Source organism: Protobothrops mucrosquamatus, unplaced genomic scaffold, assembly GCF_001527695.2.
Source record: "Protobothrops mucrosquamatus isolate PMUCROS unplaced genomic scaffold, P.Mucros_1.0 scaffold416, whole genome shotgun sequence".
Classification (NCBI taxonomy): domain Eukaryota; kingdom Metazoa; phylum Chordata; class Lepidosauria; order Squamata; family Viperidae; genus Protobothrops; species Protobothrops mucrosquamatus.
The window spans coordinates 1,071,498-1,096,666 of NW_015386745.1; the positions used below are offsets into that span (position 1 = coordinate 1,071,498).

General features: G+C 36.4%; 1 protein-coding gene across 1 annotated transcript in view; it reads left to right on the forward strand.

The window, feature by feature from the left end:
* The window catches only part of LOC107287708 (laminin subunit alpha-2), a 203,281-nt gene that overhangs the window by 31,940 nt on the left and 146,172 nt on the right, over window positions 1–25,169 (forward strand). The window contains exons 3-4 of the mRNA XM_029284188.1: window positions 679–791; window positions 19,985–20,227. Coding sequence (XP_029140021.1) covers window positions 679–791; window positions 19,985–20,227 — 356 coding nt within the window. The remainder of the gene's footprint in view (window positions 1–678; window positions 792–19,984; window positions 20,228–25,169) is intronic.

Here is a 25,169-nt window from a genome sequence, read left to right on the forward strand (position 1 = left end):
ATGAAGCAATTAGTTTCCTTAGATGCAGTTTATTAGGGATCACTTCTGAGTACTAATGATGCCATTAGAAGGTGCCTGATAAATCTGTTTCAGCTTCCATTGAAATTAATGGCTGTTTCATTACATCAGAATTCAGTGGCTTATTCTGAGCAGAAGCAAATGAGGTAGTGTCAGTCTTCCAAGGTAGACAAAGCTTGGAAACCAAAGACACACAAATATACTACTTTTAGTATAAAGTTATAGTAACAGAATCTTGCAAATCAGAATGTATTTCCTCTTTCCCTCCCTCCCTACTTTACCTTTGTGAGAACTAGAGAGGATCATGTATGAGGAGCTTTCTCAAATTATACTTCTTTTTTTAATCTGATCATTGTGTTGGTTGAAGTTCTTCCTTCTGTTCCTCAAGGTTATTCCTTCTTCCCATTACAGATAGGCAAAGGTAAGTTTGTCACCATATAATCTTATCTTTCTAAAAAAAAATGTTGAATTGAATTTCATCACAAAGCAATGTATGCACCTTTTTAAAGTCAGCACCGTCGTAAGAAACTTAGAAAAATAATTTTATCTAAGACATTATATAGCATGTTCTACTTGCACTCATATGAAAACAGAATAAGGGGTAAAGAAGATGAGATTCATTTTGCCCTAATTATTATTATTTTATTCTTGGTTCAATAGTGAGACATCCGATATCAAATGCAATCGATGGCAAGAATACATGGTGGCAAAGTCCTAGCATTCAAAATGGATTGGAATATCACTACGTGACCATCACACTTGACTTACGGCAGGTAATCTTTATTCTTAAGATTTATAGGAGAGAAACTGGCTGAGCCAAGGGGGGGAGTCAAATGGGGACTTAGTTTAGAATCCCTTTATGGGCACAAGAGGATGAAGTCTGAGCCTCCCTGAATGCCTTTGAACCTCATCTAGTCTCACCCAAATTGTTAGTCTGAGAAGTTTCCTGTACATAGGCTTGAGAAATACATCAAATAATTTAATTTTTCACATCTGAGCCAAGTTGTTCACACCTGACAGATTGGATAGTATAGTTTGGTGGTAAAATTGCTCCTGTACTTCTCCATAGGACTCTGAGTATTCATTTTATCCTGGGGTATCATCAAGTCCTGATTAATTAGCACAAACATTACAAAATGTGAGCTTTCACAGTCGCCTGATTTTGCCATATTATAACAACAGTGTTATTTTTTGATTATTTATTTTTCATTTAAATAGCTATCAGACTCTGGTAAGAAGCAACTATTTAACATGATTTTCAGTGTGAAAGTCAGTGTGACTGGTAGCTACTAAGTGATGCATGCTTCATATATAGAACTCATATTTTTAATCCAGACATTTCCAAATATGGTATGAAGAGGTATAATCTTGTCAGAAACTGAAGACCCAGCCAGCACCAAATATATTGAACTAGTTAGACTAATAGTCTAATGGAATGTAAATGACTATGATTGTTCCTATATTACTGCAGCTGACTAACTCCCACATAAATATTCATAATAGTGGCCTATTCACAAGAATAGACTAAGATCCTAGGGGAATTATTTCTGTTATTGAATATGTATACGAAAGATCCACCCACATGAGCATTTGCTTGCATGCACAGNAGAAACTTGATTCAAAGCTTTTATTGTACAAGTTGATTCAGTTAAATCACCTTGAATGAAGGGGGTGGAGGAGAGAATGGGAGAGAAAGCCTTTACTGAGATTCTGGACATTAGAATTGAGCTGCAAATTCTGATGATATTATTCACCTTATTCAAAGTTATAAGGGAGAATAAAGACATTCTACTTTCCCACCTGCTACACCAGGTAGTTCCAGCTTCCATATCTATTGTTCTATACATAATATTGAATGTAATACTGAATAAAACAAGAAAGCATTAAAGTTTTATGAATGGGGTTGAAAGGATAAGATCAAGACTTTGTTTATTTCTTCATTGAAAAGTACAAGATTTAGCTGTTAACAGTTATAAGTCATTTACTGGTAGTTCCTTATTAAAATGCTTCATCCTTTTATAGAACAGATTGTGCATTTTCTTTTCCTACAAGTCATAAGATGAAAATTGCAAGAATACATTAGCAGCTGCTCTTGATAAATATGAATGTGCATGGAAAGCTTTTAGCAAACTCTTATGTTACTTTAAAAAAAGAAAAATAATTACAGTTTACTTCATTAAATAAATCTAGACCTTTGAGGAGCTGAAGTAAACCTCCTTGTTGCCTGTCCAATAATAAATAGCATGACATAATAGAAAGATAATGTATTTACACATTAGCTGGATAAAGAAGAAAATATGTACTTTAATATAATAATGAATGATGGATTTGGGTTGGGATGCTTTTTCCTATCTCATAGAATTAATTTTTATAAGAGTTCTCTGTAAAAAAAAATACAGTCAGCTTCTACCTCATGATATCATCAAGGTGCTCAACTGGAAGAGCTTTGGAAAAGGTATTAAACAAATACACAGACGTTCAAGTCAAGCTATCTTAGTTATGTTTTACAAGCTTGGGTTTCATGATACATACAGAATTGTTTTAAGATATGTTACTTAGAGATAGTAGACTTACAAAGTATGTTTGGGTTTGAATTATTCCATGGAGACAAGAGAAGAGAGGTATGTTACACATTTATAGTAATTTTGTTCTCTGTAAAAGCCATCCTTTCAACAGAAATGCATTGTAGTGTACATCATTGGTGAGCAAAATTCTATCTGTGATTCAGTAGGGAGCCAATTAAAAAAGCATTTAAGGATATTTCCTTTGTTATGATTCTGAATTTGACTGCAATAGAGCTAGCCAGTTTAGACTAGTTCTCTCACTGCAAAAAAGATAAAATGGAGAATGCGTGTCTTACTACATTATTAGGTTCCTAAATGCTGTAAATAAGGTTCCTTATTTAGAGGCTAGTCATAGATGAAGATCTGTTTAAGTAGTTAGATTGAAGCTTATAGCTACTATTCCCATATCTTCATGTAATGGAGCCATAGTTTGAAAACTACTCTACCTGACAACAAGATTTACACAACTATAGAACAGTCTACCTGGATTCTCGTTCATGGAAGTTTTTAAAAAGAGAATGGATAACCATCTCTCAAGGACACTTTAATTGGTTTTCCTGTGCATTACAAAGTTGAACTAGATGTCCCTGCCTAGTCCATAATTCTAGGATTTTATAATCAAAGTATCTTTGTAAGTATGTACACACATACAGTATGTGTATATTGCCTTCTGTACAGGTTCCTGCTTCAATGATTCAGTAGACCTATAGAGTTAAGTACCTGGAATTAAACCACTGAAGCCAATAATATTAAAATAGGCTGCGGTTATACAATATGACAAGATAAACAGTCTGTATGAAACCTGCATGCTTCTAGATCAATCAACATTTGTTCAATAACAGAAACCATGCTAAGGCTTACCTCTTGGTGATGTGATTTTATTAGTGTCGAATATTTTATACTGCTGCCTTTATCCTTGAAATCTGGAAGCTGGTTTATTTTAAGTATCATGCTTACAACTGTAGTTTATAATATTTCTAAGTAAACATGTAGGACTTTGGTTTAATCTTCATTGACATAAGATAATCTGATATATTCTAGGATATATCCAATTTTGCAATGCTATTCAGCAGTACACTACAATTTAAGCCAGCTGTTGGAAAGTTTCAAAGTATTAAAATAAAAGATTAAAGAAATAGATGAATTTGTGACAGGTTTGAAATATATTTTGATTTTTAAATTACAGGTAGTCTTTGTTTTATCAAATGTCCTGTTTAGTGACCATTTGAAGTTACGATGGAACTGAAAAAATAACTTTTATGACCATTCTTCAGATTTACAACTGTTGCAGCATCTCTGCAGATTTGGACTTTGTAATCAGTGGGCATTTATAACCATTGAGTGTCGCGCAGTCAGAGCATCACAATTTGTGTACTTCACAGTTGGTTTCCTACAATATAATGAGAGATGATGTAGAAGCCAGCAGTAAAATTGCAAGTCATGGCCACATGATGATCATGGGAGATTTGCTTAATGACCACAGTGAAAGAAAGTTGTAAGTGTATCATATGGTAAGACATCATATGGTGTCTTACATAATGACTATTGCTTAGCAATAGAGTTGCTAGTCCCAATTGTGGTTGTTAAGCAAGAACTACCCGTATAAAGCTGTAACAGTTATGACATACTTTTAAACCTGGTTGTTTGCAGAATAAATAATGATATGTAGCAAAATCTTTGAATACAAGGTATTAAAAATATTTTTTTACCAGCTATTTATTTCAGAGACTTTAAATCTTTAATATCTTGGTTAAACTCCTTTATGAAGAACAATATTATTGCTAGCCTCAGAGTTGGATAGAGATACTTATCTTTCTTTTATGCTTTTTTAATAGTTACTTTTTTTAACTTTGCCAAATACCTGGGAAACCAGGGAGCATTAGGACAATCATTTTTCTGCAGTCAGTTGGGACAAACGTTTTTTAAGAGAGTTGGAGACCTGGACTACTCTGCCAAGCCATCAAGGATTGATATAGGAGTAGACAATCTGTGCTATTCCAAATATTGTTGGCTACTATTTCTAAAATCTCTCACCAAAGGCCATAGGGATTCTGATAGTTGTAGTTCACTAACTTCTCAGCTATCATTGATTAACCTCTACTGAAATATTTCAAGCCCTGTTGTCTCTCATTGTTAGCCAGCCTGACTCTTGGACCCAATAGGACAGACACTTGAATCCAACTGCCTCTACTTCATCAAATATTAATTTGTATGAAAGAACTGAGAATAAGATCTCCTCTGTCTTTATTGTAGGCAGATGATGAAAGTTTATCAGTTTCAGAGAGATGATCAATTTTATTTGGTCTGGACTTTTGATCCCAGGTGGATCCTTACACTAAAGTCCACAGCTGTTTTAATAAGCTGAAAACAGATGTTATATTGGCATTCCCACACATTCTGAGGCATCTCTTCCTAGTCGGACCCAAAGTTTTACACAATCCTTCTGCACATCCATCACCCTATATTGTTTCATGTGCTCTGAATTTTAGTTAATTACTTTGTTTTTACAGCCAGATTCCAAATCAATATATGGTCACATACAATAAAAACCTCAAATATTTATAAAAGTAGTGCATAAATAAATCAGAAATAATTCTTAAAATTTCAATCCCTTTCATAAATGACTGTAGTCAAAGATAAAGTAGTAATTGGCACATTAATGACAGATTGCTATCAAATGATCCTCTAAACAACTCAGCTTTTAAGTTTCTTCTAAAACTCTGGAACAATGAAACTGTCAGGTCCCCATATCCTTATTATCTTTCCTTGCATATAATAATAATAATAATAATAATAATAATAATAATAATAATAATAATAATAATAATAATAATAATAATAATAATAATAATAATAATAATAATAATAATAATAATAATAAAGTTGGAAGGGACCTTGGAGGTCATCTAGTCAAACTCCCTGCTCAGGCAGGAAACCCTATACCATTTCGGACAAATGGCTGTCCAGTTTCTTCTTAAAAACTTCCAGTGTTGGCGCATTCACCGCTTCTGGAGGCAGGTTGTTCCACTGGTTAATTGTTCTAACTGTCAGGAAGTTTCTCCTTAGTTCTAGGTTGCTTCTCTCTTTGTTTAGTTTCCACCCATTGCTTCTTGTCCTGCCTTCAGGCACTTTGGAGAATAGCTTGACTCTTGTGCTCTTGTTTTGGGGCCTGCCAGTCTACTGGGGGGAGGGGGAATAATTTCTTTCCCTTGGGATAACTTTTGCTTTCTACATTTCCTCTCCCGCCTCTATCCACTTGAGAAAGGAATGTGTCTCCCTTATCAGGGAGACTGTTACAGAGAAATGAAACTGGAGAAGACCTTGAGATGCGCGCCAACTGTGTCAGTTACCCGCACATCATGCCACCTGGGTATTGGCTGGATTTCAAATGGACATTATGACTCTGGGGGAAGGAGGAATATTGCTAGTTTAACTATACCATTTAAGCGGGATTTTCCCCAGATCTCGCCTTGACTTCCCTACTGTCACTAACCCCTAATAAAAGTTTCCTTTTGAGACAATGCCTGTTTCAAGAGTTCTGCTTTCTTGGGTGGTTAGCTGAGGTGGGTCCTTAGAGAAACTCTCTGGATGTCTGGTGGAAGGTTCTTCTGTAGGTTAGGTGCCAGTGCTGAGAAATAAGGGCATGCTGCTTTCCTCTGGTTCTTACACGGAGAGGGAATCCTCAGTATTCCAACCTGAGACCATACAAGACAGGAGAGATCTACAAGTATATGAAGTTGATACTCAGATGCCAAGCCATGTAGAGCTTTAGAGGTCAAAAATGACACTTTGAGTTATACCTAGGAGCCCGTTGGTGACCATTGCAGAGCCTGAAACTGTCTCACAACTGCCAACAAGAGAACTGTTGCCTTTGGGAGCAGCTGCCACTTTTAATTAATTTTCAAAGCAACCCATTTGGACCCATAAGGCCATAAGGGCGGGACAACCACATTTCCCGTGCCTGGAAATGGAAGTTGTTCAACCATATTAGCTGAGAAATCTGCACTCTAGTCCAGTCATCCAAGAAGGGATTTTACTATGCATCAAGGCAGCCAGTATTGTGATGGGTTTTTTTTTAGAGAGAGACAGGAGGAAGAGGATCACCCACAGACTAGACAGTGGTCAGATTATCCTGAAGAAGGAATGGAGGCATGGTAAACGTCTCAGAAAGTACTCTCCTTAGTATGTTGGGTTTAAAGGCAAGGAGAAAGAGATGTAGTTACAGATTTGCAGGATTCTGTTACCTCAAACTTACAATAAAGGTAGGGTTAGTACTCGCTGGTGCTTCTTGTTGGATAATCTCGAAGGGCTGACATCAATCTCACAAGTCTGAAAGTAGATTTATTATAAATATGTTTACAAATATAGAGTAACTATAAAAATATCTTCTTGAGATGTTTATGATAGAACAGCTATTACAAAATATCTGTGTTAAAATTTCAGAAAGATAGCTTTGGCTCAGTTTACATTCTGCTGAAGGCCTAGGAATTAAGAATTAATTAAAGGAAGAAACTCTCATACAGGCTGCTTTGCAATCTAAAGTAGACCATTAAGTTACAGGTTCCTTGGCTGAAGGTTATAAAGGACACAGTAATGTGATTTCTTTTACAAATTCTGCTCCCAAAATGCCTAATGCTATAGTCTGTATATATCAGTCTGGCATCCGGTTCTGTTGAATTCAGTTATTTAGAAATAACTGCTGTACACCTGATTAATTAACACATTATAAGATTTATAAATGTGCAAAGAAAAGACTAATTTTGTTGAATAAACTTTGGTTGAACTAAATAATGAAGTCATCACAATAAACAAAGAGCCAAAACTCATTCCTATCAGATCCATGAAAGACAGGTATGAAAAAAATAAGTTTCAATATGTTAAAAGCTATATATAATTCCTATGCATATTACTTATTTTACAGAGATGTGTAGAGACGTCCAATTGTATTTCTCTGTATGAAATTGCTCTGCAAGTTACATTGCACAATCAGCTCCTACTGTAACTAATGAATTTATTTTGAGTTAGAAGAGCAGGTGGGAGCATTACACAATAAAATTTCCTGTTTCATTGGCTAGTTCTATGTCAATTAATGATTCATTTCAGCCCAATATGAATAATATTCATGTAGAGAATAACCTTTTGTAATATGATACAGTTTCCTATGTCTTATGAGCCATTTGTAAGTGAGTACTGTAAGTTATGACAGTGTGTTTCACAGTATGTCTTATACAGATTGAGGCAATTACTAGTGGAAATACAAACTTGTATCATACCATGAAGACCATACTGTTTAATATAGTACATTCTGGGAAGCTTCATCAACAATTTGGACGAGGGGATAGATGGGGAACTCATCAAATTTGCAGACGACACCAAGCTGGCAGGAATAGCCAACACTCCAGAAGACAGGCTTAAGATACAGAAGGATCTGGACAGACTTGAACACTGGGCACTATCTAACAAAATGAAATTCAATGGTGAAAAAAGCAAGGTTCTACATCAGCGGTTCTCAACCTATGGGTCGCGACCCCATTTGGGGTCGATCGACCATTTCACGGGGGTCGCCAAGCAAGGCTGTCCACCATTTTTTCCCCTTTTCCGGTGGGTGCCTTACCTCCCTTGAGCTGGGCCAGCTGGTGGTCGGCCTGCTCCATCTCTGCCGCTTGCCAGCTACGCCTCGGCCGGCGCAGGGGGCGGAACCACACATGTGCGGCGCTCCCAGGCAGGGAAAGTCCTTGACTTACGACTGGTTTAGTCCTCAACTTACGGCCGGTTTAGTCCTCAACTTACGGCCGGTTGGGGGTCACGGCATTAAAAAGGTTGAGAACCACTGTTCTACATTTAGGCAAGAAAAACCAAATGCACAAGTACAGCATAAGTGGCACCTTGCTCAATAGTAGTAACTGTGAGAGGGACCTCAGAGTCCTAGTGGACAATCACCTAAATATGAGCCAGCAGTGTGCTGCAGCTGCCAAAAAGGCCAACACAGTGCTAGGCTGCATTAACAGAGGGATAGAATCAACATCACATGAAGTGTTAATACCACTTTACAATGCCTTGGTAAGGTCACACTTGGAATACTGCATCCAGATTTGGTCACCGCGATGTAAAAAAGATGTTGAGACTCTAGAAAGAGTACAGAGAAGAGCAACAAAGATGATTAGGGGACTGGAGGCTAAAGCATATAAGGAACTGCTGCTGGAATTGGGTATGTCTAGTTTAATGAAGAGAAGGACAAGAGGGGACATGATAGCAGTGTTCCAATATCTCAGGGGCTGCGATAAAGAAGAGGGAGTCAAGCTATTTTCCAAAGCGCCTGAAGGCAGGACAAGAAGCAATGGGTGGAAACTAATCAAGGAGAGAAGCAACCTAGAACTAAGGAGAAACTTCCTGACAGTGAGAACAATTAACCAGTGGAACAACCTGCCTCCGGTGAATGCTTTTTCAGACATGTTCTATTAATTTATAATCTGGATTTACTACCCATGCTGTCCAAATTGTAGGGCAGACAATAGTGTTTACTAACTATTACATATATAACATATATACAAATAAGATATATATGATATATACTGTACCTGTGCAACCCCAACTTTTTTCAGCTATACAAGTTCTTGACTAGGTTTTTAAGAAATAAAAAAATCTTAAATAGCTTCCATGATTTATAAATGCATATTTTTCTAATATTATTTAAACCAAGTCAATATATTAATTAGCTCTGAGATTTGGCTCAGATTTTGGAATGGTCACAACAAAACGTGATAGCATACATTTTGTTGGCCACAGTACCAACGGGTTGCATTACCCAGATTGGCCCATGATGTAACATCTCCCAATGAAAGCTATTGGCTAGCTTTTGAACAGTTAGATATCACACTGTGCTTGCAAATTAACTTAATGCCATTACAATCACCTTCAAGTCCTGCCAATAGAGAGAAGATCCCCGTTCTGTTTAGTTGTGTTCGTCAGAGGTGACGGCCTGTAGCTTACAAAAAAATAATTTACCAGCTGTTGCTGTCTATAAGTATTTTTGGCACACAAGTTTAATTTAAAGTCCATTTTTGTTAACATTAGGAGTTGCCTTGTGATTTTGCCTGGTAAAATAACACTTTCATAACTTTAGTTATTTCATATTATTACTTTAGTTATTTAATTTGATGTAGCTTCCCTTGTACGTTTGATTTTTATAAGGGTTATTTTTTTTGGGGGGGGTACAAATGTGGGAATAATCAATTAATATGATGAGGAAAAGAATAATTACATTTGTCTTGTAGCTTTGAACTAATATGCTTTCAATGTGTTCAACCTAATTATTCTGTTACAGCTCTATTCATAAATGCCCTCTTTCAACAGCTACTATATTCTTAATATCTCATTCTATTCCTCAATAATAGCCTAGTTATTTTTATGTAAAATATGTACAGGATGCGTATATTTATGAATGCACAGAAGATTTGACAGCACTTGAATTTTCAGAATATGTTTGATGTTACCTGCTTCTTTCTAGGTCCAAACTAGAGTTTGTTTTAAAAAAACAAAGTCTCATATGTGTCCCCTTTTGCTAGAATTGGAATATATATATTTGTTTTCGTAGATTTTCACGGGTACAAGTATGCAGGTCTTGGCGTATTCGAGTCTTTTTCCATGTAAGATTGAGAGTATCTTGGCGACGTTTCGACGAGGTCCCACTCATCATCTTCAGGCTGGGGTCTTTGACTTCGTGCCTGTGCGAGCAAAGTGTGATCGGAGCTGCCGTCTCTCTATAAATACTGGTGGGTGTGGGTGGAGTGCTGGCTTAGTTGCTGTAGGTGGATTGGTTGGCTGTGTGGTACCCATTGTTTGTGGATATCTATTAATCTTATGTTTCTAATGTTGTAGCTGATCATCAAAGACTATTCTGTTCTTACCAGCTACTGTCTTTCAATCTAAGTGATTCATAGTTTGGTCCACGGTTCTGTGGAATGTAAATAACTTTGCATTTTCCCCCCATTAAAAACAGCTTTTGGAATTTTTCTCAAAGGCTGAAGTGGAAATAAGGGTTTTTTTTTAACCAATACATGATTCAATTTGAGCTTTGTGTACTGTAGTATTAAATGCTTATTGTGTTTCATTTGTATCTTCATATGAATAAAACAAAGCCTGCTCTCATAGGAGTTTAATTCAGAATTTTAGTTGCATTTTTCATGAATGATTTAACTAATAGCATAAAATGAGCAGAAAACTGAATTGCACATCATATAATCATACTGCATTTTATTGGTATGTACAACATAGTCCATCATGAACAGTGTGGTTAATGAAAGCATTGAAACTGATGAGTTTGATGACTGATACTCAGCCCAGAAATATTGTTGATTGTTATGCCCAGACTGCATCTATACAGGCAAAATTTAAGTTTAAGTAGAAGATTAGTTCTCAAATAGAACAATTCTAAGACATGGAGTTGGCAACTAAACAGATTTCTAGCAACATACAGTATTTAGCCCTGTAGCCCTTGTAATTTCATCCAGTGCTGTCTGGATTTGGAACCAGCAATATAATTGTTACAACTGAAATGAAACTCTGTTGCACTTTTCTAAATGTTAAAGGAAGAAATTGATCTTTTAATAGATAAAACCAGATGGCTTTATAACACAGTACTTAGTATTTTTGCTCATGAACTTTCCGCATATGTGTTAAATGAATTCTTCAGTCAAATACTGAATGTCTTATTTAACACTAGCTCATCATAGATTTCACTGGAATAAACTTGCATCTAAATGTACTTAGCAATGCAGCCTTAATTAAAAATCAAGTTTGGATAGCCTTGATTCCTCCCACCTCCACTGATTCAGTCAAGTTTCCAGATTTTAAGTTGGGCAATATTTAGTCCTATAAGTCTCAATATACCTTCACTCTAAATTTTATTATTTTGATTTGTTGAAGATAAATTCTAAACTTTTCCTCTTGTTATTCCATGTTCTGAAATGCCAAAAATCTCATCCTGTAAGGAAGGATTTGGTGTTTTTTGAAAATGAGTTGCTGAGGCATTTATGCCAGTTATGAATAGCAATAGCAATAGTAATAGCAATAGCACTTAGTCTTATATACCACTTCACAATGCTTTGCAGCCCTCTCTAAGCAATTTACAGAGTCAGCATATTGTCCCTAACAATCTGAGTCCTCATTTTAGTGACCTCGGAAGGATGGAAGGCTGAGTCAACCTTGACCCAGTGAGAATCGGACTGCTGGTTGTCAATGGAATTGGCCTGCCATACTGCATACCACTGTGCCACTATGGCTCATAAAGATGGCAGTGAAACAGCTTCCTCTATAAATGTGAAGAAAAGCAAATATTGGATCCTAAATTGCTAATGTTCACCAGGCATGAGAAAGCATTTGTGCGCAGGCTCAATAAGGTTGGATTGGAATTCAAGCCTTTGGTGACAATTGAGCAGTCCTTTTACTCATCTCAAACAGTTGAAATTCAGGCCTTCAGAGGCTAAATAGACTCTTTATATGAACATTTAGGGAAGATTCATTTAGGGCTTTAAAGAAAAACTCTACATGCAGAGTGGAATTCAGAAATGAAGATACAAACAGGACAGCAATTAATATGGACCAATCTGAGACCAAGAAACCAATTGCCTAATTGTGGTACCCATTTTCAATGGCAGCTGTGTTAAAGAACACAATAAACCCAATTTTATTAAATGAGGCTATATGGCCCTAGTCAAATTAACCATGACCAAAACAATGAGAGTGAATTATGACAATGAATGTGAAATTTCCTTTTTTGATACGAACTTCACAAAAATCAGCACTAAACATGGCAGAAATGTTAATTTGTTTTCCCCAAAAAATGTCAGATTGAAGGAAATGAAATTCACAGAATGGCTGCCCCACATCTGAAATTAACTATACATTCAGCTACCTTTGACTATACATTCAGCTACCTTTGAAAAGTTGCATTAGGATTGCCACAGGAAACTGCCAAAGAGTAAGCAAGAAAATTTATTTATATTTTATCTATTCGTTACATTTATATCCTGATGCAATCATGTAAGCTTCTTAGTGGCTTATATGATTTGTAGAAAATAATTAAAGTGTCCAGCTAAATCTAAATAAAAATATTTAAGATCAATTTACAATCCCACAAACACATGATGGACCAAAACAACACAAAGAAAAAAATCCAAATCCATCATATTTAAACTATGTACATACTTCACTAGATAATTCTAAATAGTAATCAATCTATGAAACATTGCTGTTTAATTATTTTCCTGATAGAATTAGTCTAATTTGACTTCTGCTGGAAAGCTTTTCCAAAGTGTAGGTGCCATCGCTAAAAAGTAGGACCTTCTATCTTTATCCAGTTTTTAGACATTTCACCCAATAGGTCCTTATGGTAGGGCTGATATTGGGTTGGTCTTGGGATAGCTAGATACCATCATAGGTCAAAATGAGCATTATAAATTGCACGTGGAAGTCTATTGGAAGCAGGGCCCAAAGTACAGGCATAAAATGCTTCCAATAATGGGTGGCATTCTGGACCAAGGATAGCTTCCAGGTGATCTTTCAAAGCAGTCCCATGTTGTATGAATTGCAGTAGTTCAACCAGGTTGTAATGAAGACATGAATTACTATGGCTAGTTTTTTTTAAAAAAAATCAGGTTTGCCAAAAGGTGTTTCATCAAGCAGAGTTCATCTATTGCCCCAGCAAAAGCTGTGAGTTTAGAAGAGCCTCCATATCATAAATCTGGGGGCAGTGAAACTGGAATTCAGAGAAGATAGCAATAGCACTTAGACATATGTAACCATGTTTTACATAAGTGTTTCACAGTGTTTTACAGCCCTCTCTAAGTGGTTTACAGAATAGCATATTGCCCCCAACAATCTGAGTCTTCATTTTACGTACCTCAGAAGGGTGGAGTGAGCAGTGAGTTAGCCTGCAGTACTGCATTCTAACCACTGCACCATCACGGCTCTCAGATCCTGATGGACAAATAGCCCATCTTATTTGTGTCCAATCTCTGTCCATTTCTTTGTATCCAGACCCTGAGAACCTCCAGAAGGCATCAGTGGCATTTTTATTACAGCTTATGGGTGCAATGTAAAGTTTGGTTTCATATATTTGATAAATTGTACTCACGACTGCTAAATAACGTCTCTCATTGGTTTCATGTAGATGTTAAAAAGTGGACGACAGATAGTTAATCCCCCAAGACACTGAGCTGACCTCTCTTCCCCTATTACCACTGAAGGCAGAACGGTATCAGTTTCACAATCTCCAATCCTTGCAGGCAATCTAGAAGAATACCATAGTGGAGACTGCTGGAACATTTGAAAGGACCAGAAAGGGTCACCTACCAGAGCACACCGTATCTGTTCTGTATCCAGGCCTAAGCCCTGACTGAAAGGAATTCAGACCTGCTTTTATTATGAAGCACTGTAACTGATTTGCTACACATCTCAACAACTTCACCTAACAAGGAAAAAATGGAGATCATGTGAGCCAAGATCCAGCATTATCAGGGTTAAGGAAGAGAGCTTCTAGGCTGTGCAAATTTCAGCATTTTTGTAATAATCTTATATTGATCAACAACTGCTGTATGACTGGAGACAACACTTCAATGATTTTGGCTATGCTGACTGTTAGCTTTCATTCCCACACACCTGCAGGCACTACTCAGGAGAAAGCTGTTCTAGGATCCCAAACTAAACTTTTCAGCCCATTGCCAAATATTATTGCTTGCTTAAACATTTAAAAAAGGAGTTTCAAGAAGGAGGCTCTAAATTAATAATCACAGTGAACAGAGTTGCAACAACTGAAAAAAAAGAGATGGCATTAGATTCTCTTCTGAGGTCAGCCATGGTTCCTGATTGCCTGTCTGGGTGATTTCAGTCATACCCCTTTTTCATCAGAACATGGTAACAAGTCAGAACCAATATACTGCTTCTTCAAAGCAGTGCTAAATTAATGCTAACTTGATACTTAGTTGACGGAGCAGGTCCTGCCTCTTAATTCAAAGCTCGGCTTAAAACTCAACAGTTAGAATGTTTGGTTTTAACACTTTACAATTTTTTTTCTTTTGCTCATCTCAGTCCTCTGTGATCCATAAAATGCATCGCCTGAGGAACGTAAATACAAATGGATGTCTTTAAAACAGATGTGCTATTTATTCCAAGCTCTTCTTCTCCAAGAACTTGAAAATGGCTTCTCATGATAATAAATCAGAAAAATACTGTAGTAAAATATAGTCATTTCCTGAGGAAATCTTACATTATAAAGCACTCTGAAACAGGCCAATACATATCAAGCAGGATCATTTTGTGAGATGGTAAAATATGTTTTAGATGTATTTAAGCTGCATCGTGTCATTTCCATGAATGGCATCCATTTGTCTAAGACAGAGAGAAAGACAAAGTCTGATTTTGCCATTGCATAATGTGTGTGCGTGCGTGTGTATTACAATAATAAAACTTATACAAACTAAACTCAGAAAGGAAAATAAAAAGAGTAAAAAGTCCAAAAAAGAAAAAAGGAAGAAAAAATTGAAATAAAGAAAAAGAATAGAAATATGCAAATATGCAATCTTCATCTCAACAAGCATAAACAGGTTTGATGGCTCATCACCCCCTATAAGGTTACAAACAGACATTTCTTCTTCCCATAACTTATCCCTTATCTATAAACAAATACATAAGACATCAACTTTTCAACCCAAGAAGAAGTTCATAAAGAGGTTTTTTTTTTAAAAAAAGTCTTATTTTAATCTTGATCAAACAAGCCAACTTTATATTCTTTCCTTTCACTTCTGAAAGTCTTAATCTTTAGTTCATTCAGATATTGTCATAAGATTTGATCTTTTTGCAGTTGTTTGTCTCATAATATGGGCTTCTTTGAGATTTTAATAAGCCTCTTTTGTAAATCCAATACAAACACATTAGCCATAACTCTTGGTTTATCACTTATGTTCACCTTTTAATTTTGAAAACTTCACTGAGCTCCTTTTGTATATCCAATAATGAGTGCTTATCCATGTCATTTCTTGGTCTGCTACTTGTATTTCCACTTTGAATATCTTCTATAGCAGTGATGGCGAACCTTTTAGAGACCGAGTACCCAAACTGCAACCCAAAATCCACTTATTTATTGCAAAGTGCCAGGGGCACATCAGCATTATGGTGCCTTCAGGGGAGAGCAGGGAGGCGCCTCTGAGTGCCGCCTCTGGCACGCAAAAACCGGGGGTGCAAAAATGGGCCACCGTGCTGCAAGGTGCAAAAATGGCCACCGCCACACTGCGGCATGCAGATACAAGGCGCTGCACCACGCAAGTATGGGGCAGGGCTAGTATCATGCAGGCACTATCGCCGCCCCATTTGCAGCATGTGCATGCTTGCGGCCCCGTGCACGCACGCATGCATGTAAAATGCTTCCCCCTCCCTTTTCTTCCAGTCCGCCAATCAACAATGGTTGGTGACCTCTGCTCTACCATCTCTACTCAAGCTTGCTAGTCAGCTGCTTCGCCTCCTTTATGCTGGGTGGGGCTCCTGCTCCGGGTGGCGGTGCGGCCTGATGGACCTGCTGCTGGCGGTGGCGCACGTGCCAATAGAAAGCGCTCTGAGTGCCGCCTTTGGCACGCGTGTCATAGGTACACCACCACTGTTCTATAGCTTTAAGCCACACTTTTTAATCCACTATTTCTGCATCAAGCAATAATTGTTTTCACACCTGTCATTCCTTCATTAACAGCCTGATATTGTTGATATGATTAGTAATGTATGGCCCCATTCTTCAAAGAGCTACTTTAATATTTCAAAGATTATAAAATTTTGTTGCATTTTGTAGGTCCAAATCCTAATCATAAGCAAAGTGAGTTCTTTTTTCTTTTTGCCTGGAATTTTTAGTTCCTCCAATATCCAATTTAAATAATAAGCTCTCTATTCTCTGTTATGACTTACAGTAGACAAAATAATTCTGGTGTCCCCTCCCCCCCAAAACAATCTGCTTATTCCATACTAAATAGTGCTGGCTGGGGAATTCTTGGAGTTGAAGTCCACACATCTTAAAGTTGCCAAGGATGAGAAACACTGGGTTAGAGCAATTAATACAGGAAATAAAGATACTTCAGTTGTTTCTTTCTCCCTGTTTATTAACTCAAACCAATGTGTTACAACTTATCTGGAAAAAAATGGTTTATGAATGAATGTAGAAATATTGGGATGCTTTCAGGTTTAGAAAATTACCATGCATTTCAAAATTGCTGTTCCTTTACCATCTCCTTGCTTTCCAAATATTTTTAAAGAGAAGCAAATTCATGAAAATCTATCAGTTGATGTCAACCTAAGTAATAAGAACCTTTATGCTAGCAGTTGGTAGGGAACAGCTGTTTGTGCCCTATTTGTGAACATAATAGGAGCATTAAAAGATTATTGTTGGAAATAAGAAATAGGAAACTTTTAACAATGTAGGATTTTAATCTATTTTAGTCTATTTCATTTTCACTTATATAATTTCTTCCTAATCTGAACCTTACATGGACATCCTACAAAGTTGTTGTTGCTACTACCTTATATAAATTTCTATCAATGGGATCAATGATCAAGGACAAGGAGGGTTGTGGTTCAAAGTCATCAGGTTAAGCTTGGGAGGGTTGATTTATTTTCATATGCTAAGTCCACGGTTGTTACAATGACTGCCAAATATTCTTTCCAGCATGCTGTATGCAAATGGATGAAAAAGATAATATTTTATAAACAAGATGGCTACATTGTTCATTGGTTGCTTGATGTCTACAAGTCACAATTCAAATTCAAGGTGATCAGTAAAGAAAATGTTCCATAATGCAGTTTTGTGTGCAGTTTTAGCATTATAGTTCTCACCTTTGTGGAAAATGAAGCTGTTGGCCTGGAACAAATATCCAAAGAGCAGTTGCCACCAAATTTCTTTTTATGTAGTTGTCATAATTTTCTGTTGGGAAATCCCAGAAGTATTTAGTCACAGTAGCAACATAATAGTGTGAAATGTCCATTTTTCTACTTTTCTCATTTTAGTGCCAACTTGAAAATGCTGCCAAGGCACCATAAAAAAAATTAAACACCTTTAATTATTTCATCTGTTCCATTCGATAATTAGCAAATTCCAGAATGTTAGTTGGTGTTAATTGGCAATGTTCCATTGGAAAAAAAAAAGCTTTTACCATACTAATGAAACATTTTCTTCTGGTTTCTGAGAGAGAGAAAAAAATGTTATTCTTTTTTATTTCTTATCCTAACTCCATAACATTTAGAAACCTTTCTTGTGTCTTGTGTTTGTTAAAGTTCACCAAATGAAAATTACGTCATCCTATTAATTCTTCATCTTCAGAATAGTACATTGATACCAGAAAAATATAGGCATATTCTTCCTTCGTAGAAAATAAAGGGAATTTGCATTATATTGTGCAATTTAAGGTAATTTCTAGTGTTAAAAAAAAGATATCAGTTGATTAATTTTAAATTGGAAAAGAACTCTAAACTGGGGTATTTTAGTATATATCAGGATTGTCTTTATATTGTGAATGGATTTGGGAACTGTACATGCAAGTTGGACAGAAATATTTGGGAGTGAATCTCGCTAAAATGGAGCATTTGGTCAACTTAGTCTCAAATTTATTGATGAACCTGATTAGAATTTAGATAGGAGACCATTTGGAACTGTAGACTAGGCTGGGTACTAAAATAATATTTCAAAAGAAGACAATGGCAAACTCATATTGTTGCAAAGAAAAAATTGTGGATGAAATAAAAATGAATAAAATAAACAAAAATGAAATCCAAGGTGAAACTCAGTTTGAAGGAGATTTTGCTTTCCAAACACCCACGATGTTTTAACCACTGAGTATTTATATGTATAATACTGACAATAGGTTTGGATGTGGGGGGGAGGGTGCTTTTGGGGCAGTCTTGTATCCTGGCAACTATCTGGACAAGCCTCTGCAGTTTTAATGGAAAAGGTTTTTTTAAAAGTATGCCATTGCTTCCTCCCCAGGGCTGAGATGGAATGACTGGCCCAAGGTCACCCAGCTTGAGTGGGACTGTAACTCATCATCTCCCAGGGTCTAGTGCACAGATGTCAAACTCGCCACGTCACATGACGTGTTGCGACATATCGGGTCATTTTTTTGCATTGTTGGAGCTGGGGTGGGTGTGGTCTTCGTATGATGCAACTGGCCCGTGGGCCGGCAGTTTGACACCCCTGGTCTAGTGTGATGCCTTCAGCAATACACCAAACTGGCTCTCTTACAAAAGTATATTACATAAATATGCTTACAACTGTGTGAAATCCTTTTAACTTAATTATTTTACTGAAAATAATACTATCTCATTTTCCTGTCTTATAATAAGGCTTGATTTATAAAGAAGGCTAACATATTCACACAGTTTATGCTTACAGTATATAATAGATTAATTGGAAAACCAACTGAAATCACAAATCATAATAAATATTGATTAAACGTTTCTAATCCCCATGCAGTATATGAAAATAGGAGTCTTCAGACAGAGATCATCTGCAGGTCTTGCACCTACGGGGAAAATGCTAGGATGATAATGATGAATGCTCAGGATGAATGAATAGAAAAAAAATATTCTGCTACATTTCAAGATGTGCAGAAAGCTTGTTGAGTATAAGTTAACATCTGAATTATCTTTATTTTTCAAGGATGAAGCTAAGTGATAAATCCTGTGCAGTTTACTGAAACTTATTAGGATTTTTTGTATGGCTCAGAGTATAGTATAACACTAGTACAAGTTCCTCTTTCTTCCTCATTCAAATGTCTTAAAGATTGGTGAAGACATTTATAGAATCTCAAGTTTTTAGTACATTAAAAAAAACAATGAATTTACTTTTCACTTAATATTAATGAGACAAGAATGAGCAACATGGCCAACAGTCCTATGTGTTATCAGTAGGTTCTCTAATTATTTATTTATTCTGTTTATTTAACAGTTACTACAATAGTGTCCCTTTCATAAAGAGTACAATCCATTGCATTTAATGGTTATAGCATTGGAATTAATTGCCATTTTCATCTTCTAAACCTTTATACTGACAGGACTCAGACAATCTCTTTAGTCATGGGGATGGAATTGAGTCAGCAAAAACTTTTTCATTTTGTGTTCAGTAGTTTACCTAGAACTTGGTCAGAGCAATAGTTCCCTAGCAGAACAGGATTTTCCATCTAATTATTTTTTTTAGCATCATGTATGAGATTCTGATTTAAACAGGCTACATGCTTTTTAGAATTTAGATGATTTAAAGCCAAATCATACAGTAGAATCAGATTTTGATTGTGTGGCATCAGCCTGCGAGGCCAATGAAACAACTAAAGGAAAATAATATAGATAATTCTGATGGCTTCTTTTTATTCTTTCAGACATTCCAGATTGCATATGTCATTGTAAAAGCAGCTAATGCACCACGGCCTGGAAACTGGATTTTGGAGCGTTCATTAGATGGTAACAACTATGAACCCTGGCAGTATCATGCTCTCACAGACACAGAATGTCTGACTCGTTACAACATCAGTCCTCGCACTGGGCCTCCTTCTTATGCAAAAGATGATGAAGTTATATGCACTTCGTATTATTCCAAAATCCATCCTCTAGAAAATGGAGAGGTAAGATGATCATTGCTGTTACCAAAGTAGCAATCAGCTGCCCTGTTGAATATGTATATGACCTCATCAATTCATGTATATGCATAAAGTTCATCAGATAAAGCATTTTCAAATATTCTTATAATATGCCTTATGGGATTTGAGAGGAAAAGTTATTTCCCCCCCTTCCAACAATACTTGAGAGATGTTTCAAATAACACAGAACTATGAATAGACACATCTAGATATGGTTAAGAACAGGGAAATTAAGGATCCTTTTGTGATTCTCCAGCATCTTACAGAGATGGTCTCCAAGACCAGCTGCTTCGTAGACATTTTTAGTTTAGATCAAAAGAAAGGGTTTTTGTGCAGTAAATAAAGCTGATTAAATTCAGAAATACATTTATATTGAGTTCCCCAATGTGACATGTAAATTTAAATGTTCCCACTGAGGTATAGAGAGTAAAGAAGATGACCTTGATGAAAATCTGCAAGAATCATTATCTAGGCAAAATGGGCTGAAATATTTTTTTTTAAGTCCAGAATCAAGAATTGACATTTGAGAAACACCTCAAGCAGACATCTCTTTAATTCATGGAAATATAAGTAGGAGAAAGTACAGCACAGTCAAATTGGCATGATTCTGCCATTTTAGTCAATTTCAATAAAAGTATTTAGCCTTCCTGTGGGTCTGATATAGAAATGCCTGAAGAGTTTCAGATTAAAGAGTTTCAGATTGTAACACTAAGATTTACTCAAAATAGCACAGAAAAATGTGAAAAAAAATTCTAAAGATCCCTGAGGGTCAAGTAAGAAAAACAAATTGAATCAGAAAATGTTTTACTGTGTCTGAAATGGTTACATTACCTTATTAATTCGATGTTACAGGAATCTTAATTGGACACTAGTTATATTAAGATCAGTAGCATTTCTGACGTTTGTATGTCAAAGTATGTATGCTTCAAAGTTGGAGGTAACAGAACAGATGGAACATGCATTGAATTCTGAATTGTATCTAGAGAGAAAACCACCTTTGACCTATGCTTTTTAAAAAGACGAATTTAAAAGAAAATATATTCATTCAATAATAATATTGTGGTTGCAGAAAATCTTTAAAAATATAATATTTCTTCTGTTTAATGAAATGTTAAAAATGCTCACTAAAGATCATATTACAGTCTTATAAAAAAAATAATTCTGTTACAATGTAGCTCTGCTGGTTGATTATTCATTTCTTTTTATTAGTCAGTGTTTCTCCAAAGCTACTTTGTTAATTTTCAGCAGTTTTACAAAATATACCTGTAGATCTTCATTCAATGTTATAAATATTTCTTTTCAAATGCATATTCTAGGTCTCTTCATAATTACTTGTGAGTTTATTCCCTATATCAATATAATCATATGCCTACACAATTTCAGTTCTCCCAAACAAATGTTTCAATATGTAATGCAATCTAAAACATTAGAAATGTTGTAGTTGCACAAATTAGTTGTTTTAATTTTTTTTAAATAACTGATTCATTTGGCCAGAGTAATGAGACATTGCATTACAGTTTAAAATTGTGAATTACAACTGTGATGTTTGTCACCATACATCATTCAGATTAATTTATTATTCTTATTGAAAGGTTATACTTTGCCAAATGCATTCCTTCTCTTTCTTTACTTTACAGATCAGGGTATTCTTTCTTGTCATCTCAAATTGTTGGCGTGCACTCTTATATGAGGCACTTCAGTCTAAAGCTTAAATATCTATTACAGTTGTTGTGAGTATTAGAAATCTGTTGATATTTTGCTGTACATGGTGGGGACATGGTATTTTGTTCAAAGTGACAATTTTCTGGTTTCTCTTCACCTCAGCCTCTTTTATGAGTTTTTAAGTGTGCATGACAGTAGACAATCTAGCTGATTTTGCCACCTGTCTGGAGATGATATGCTTTGACTGGGTACCATTATACTCACAAGCAATCCATTAACCTTTGACAGTGATGAGGAAAAGGTGGCTATTAGTATAGAGATAGCAATTTTCTTGCTTCTACTGAGATTCATGAAACAACACGTTCCAGGCCTTATATACAGTTATGTTGGTGCTGAGGGCACAACTGTGAATTGTTCTTCATTTTGACCTCATAATAATCTACTCATGGCTTTTCCCCTTTCAGTTATTCTGCTGATATGGGAGATTCTTCCTCAATGCTTGGGGCTATGTTATTTTGGTTTTTTTTAGTTATGTCCTATTAATATAGCAAAGTTTTTAACCAAAAACGTTACTTTTTTTTCCTTCCCGAAAGAATTATAAGTGACTAATAGGAAAAAGAAAGAAAGTACAGTACAAATTAGATTTGAAGTTAGCAATTTGCAATATCCTTAAATTTATAAGAATGGAAAGACTGAATCATATTTCTTAGCTTTTGTTTTAACCAAGCAATTTCAGTTTGGTGTGGGTTTTAGGTTTGTTACTGGAATTTATGAGAGTCTAATATTAAAAAGTATATGCACTATCAATTCTAAGGAGCCTGCAATTTTTTTTTGTTTTTCTTGCACCTCTTGACTCCTACCAACTGCCTGGACAGTTTTTTTGGCAAGATTTTGGAAGTGGTTTGCCGTTGCCTCCTTCCTAAGACAGAGAGAGAATAACGGGTCTGAGGTCACCCAGATGGCTTTGTGCCTAGGGTGGGACTAGAACTCATGGTCTCCCAGTTTCTGAGCCTGGTGCCTTAACCACCTGACTCTCCTGTTGTTATTACCTCTGTTTTAATAAATGTGCAACAATAGAATTGCCTGAACTGTATAAGTAAACAGGTGCAAATATCTTATTGCCAAACATTCAGTCCTGTGAGTGTATCCTGCCTAGTTGTGGTTTCTGATTATGCAGGAGTACAATCCCCACAATCAGCTGAAGTCTTGTCTATCCATCCAGGTTTATGCTGTGCAAGTAAAAAAATGCTTTTCATATTCAGTATTGAACTGGAAGAAGTAAAGTCTGATACAATGGGGCCAAATTCCTGAATGTGAGGCTAACCCCTATAATCTTGTGTCCCTTATTTGTTTGCTTTATAGAAGCAGGTTATTATCAGAATAGAGCTATAAATAACAAGAGGAATATAGTATATTCTAGCACCAAAGTTCTACATTTTTTTTCCTGCTGGTCACAGATGTGTAAGTGCTCTCAGATTACCTTTTTTGATAGTTTAATAAAAATGACAAATTCTCAAAAGTATTTTAAGTTGGGCTTCATTGTTTCCGATTCTTGTGATTTTCATTAAGCTAAAAAGTAGAAATTAATAAATACCACAGGAATTTTTCCTTCATTTAATTTATACTATTACCATCATTATTTGCATTTAATTTATTTCTTTATAAAAGTCTAATTTTAAACTGAGTTCCTATGGTTTACAGCTAGACTTAATATAAACCCCAAGAAATCACTAATATTTAATTACCACTAGCTCAAGCCAACAAAATGATTATATAAAAAGTATTACAGAGTTTTAACTCTAGGCAAATGTTGGAGAATATGATATTTGTTTCTCTTTGTTTCTCTAAAGCTTTTAGCAACTAAAATGTCTAGAAAATATGTGTTTGTCCTTTCTTTATATATATATGTGATTTACCCAGGAATCACCTTTTATTTTTAGAATACTTAATAATATATATATATATATATATCAGGTTTTGGTATGTCACCCATTCCAAATACTTAATACTTAGAGTAGACTCATTGAAATAAATAGGTAATAAATTAAGTCTTGGGTAATTCATTGATTTCAGTTGGTTTGCTCTTGATATGGCTGTGTCTGAATGTAATCCTATAACAATAAACTGGCAACAGAAACAAACTGCTACCAAAGGCAGTAGTAATAGCCTAACTTTAAGGCCAGCTTTGTAAATATTACAACAGGATGGAAGGCTGAATCAACCTTAAGCTGGTCAGAATCCTGGCAGTGAGCAGTGATTTACCCTGGAATTCTGCATTCTAACCACTGTGCCACCACAGCTCATATTTTAGATAATCTGCATGTATTTTAATAGCAATAGCACTTAGACGTATATATAGCCCCATAGTGCTTTACAGCACTCTCTGGGCAGTCTACAAATGTCAGCATATTGCCCCAAACAGTCTGGGTCCTCATTATACTGACCTTGGAAGGATGGAAGGCTGAGTCAACTTTGAGCTGATCAGGATTGAATTCCTAGCAGTGGACAGAGTTTGCCTGCAGTACTGCATTCTAACCCATAGGTCCCCAACCCCTGGTCCATGGGCTGGTACCAGGGTGTGGCATGCCAGCAACCGGGCCGTACAAACAAAGCCCCATCTGTAGAATGCAGGCAGCACACAAAACCATGCTACCTCCGGTCCGCAGAAAAACCTCTCTCCAAGTAACCGGTCCCTGGTGCCCAAAAGGTTGAGGACCTCTGTTCTAACCACTGCACCACTATGGCTCCTGGTGGTGGGGCATCATGAAGCATCTTTGTATTTATTTTAATCAAAGTCAGTATGATTCTCCCATAAGGACAGAGAGAAAAGAATATCTCCATGGAGGCAGATAGAATATTAATCTAATATTGATTCTTTGTAAAAACAACAGAGCAACAAAAGCGCGGGGGGGGGGCTAGATATAAAACAGGTTCCTGACGGAGCTTGGGCCATATCCGGAGGATCTGGTCCACGACTCGGCGGAAAATCAGGCGGCGGCTTGGGAGACAACTGCCGCCGCAGCATTGGACCGAGTCGTGCCTTTGCGGCCTCTGACCCGACGTAGGTCTCGACTGGCTCCCTGGTTCACCGGGGAGCTGAGAGAGATGAAACGTCGGAAAAGACGCCTAGAGAGCAGTTGGAGGGCCAGCCGAACCGAATCCGATCGAACACAGGTAAGGATACATGTTAGATCCTACCTAGTGGCGATGAGGGTGGCTAGGACTAACTACTATTCCTCACTCATCGCGTCATCAGATAATCGCC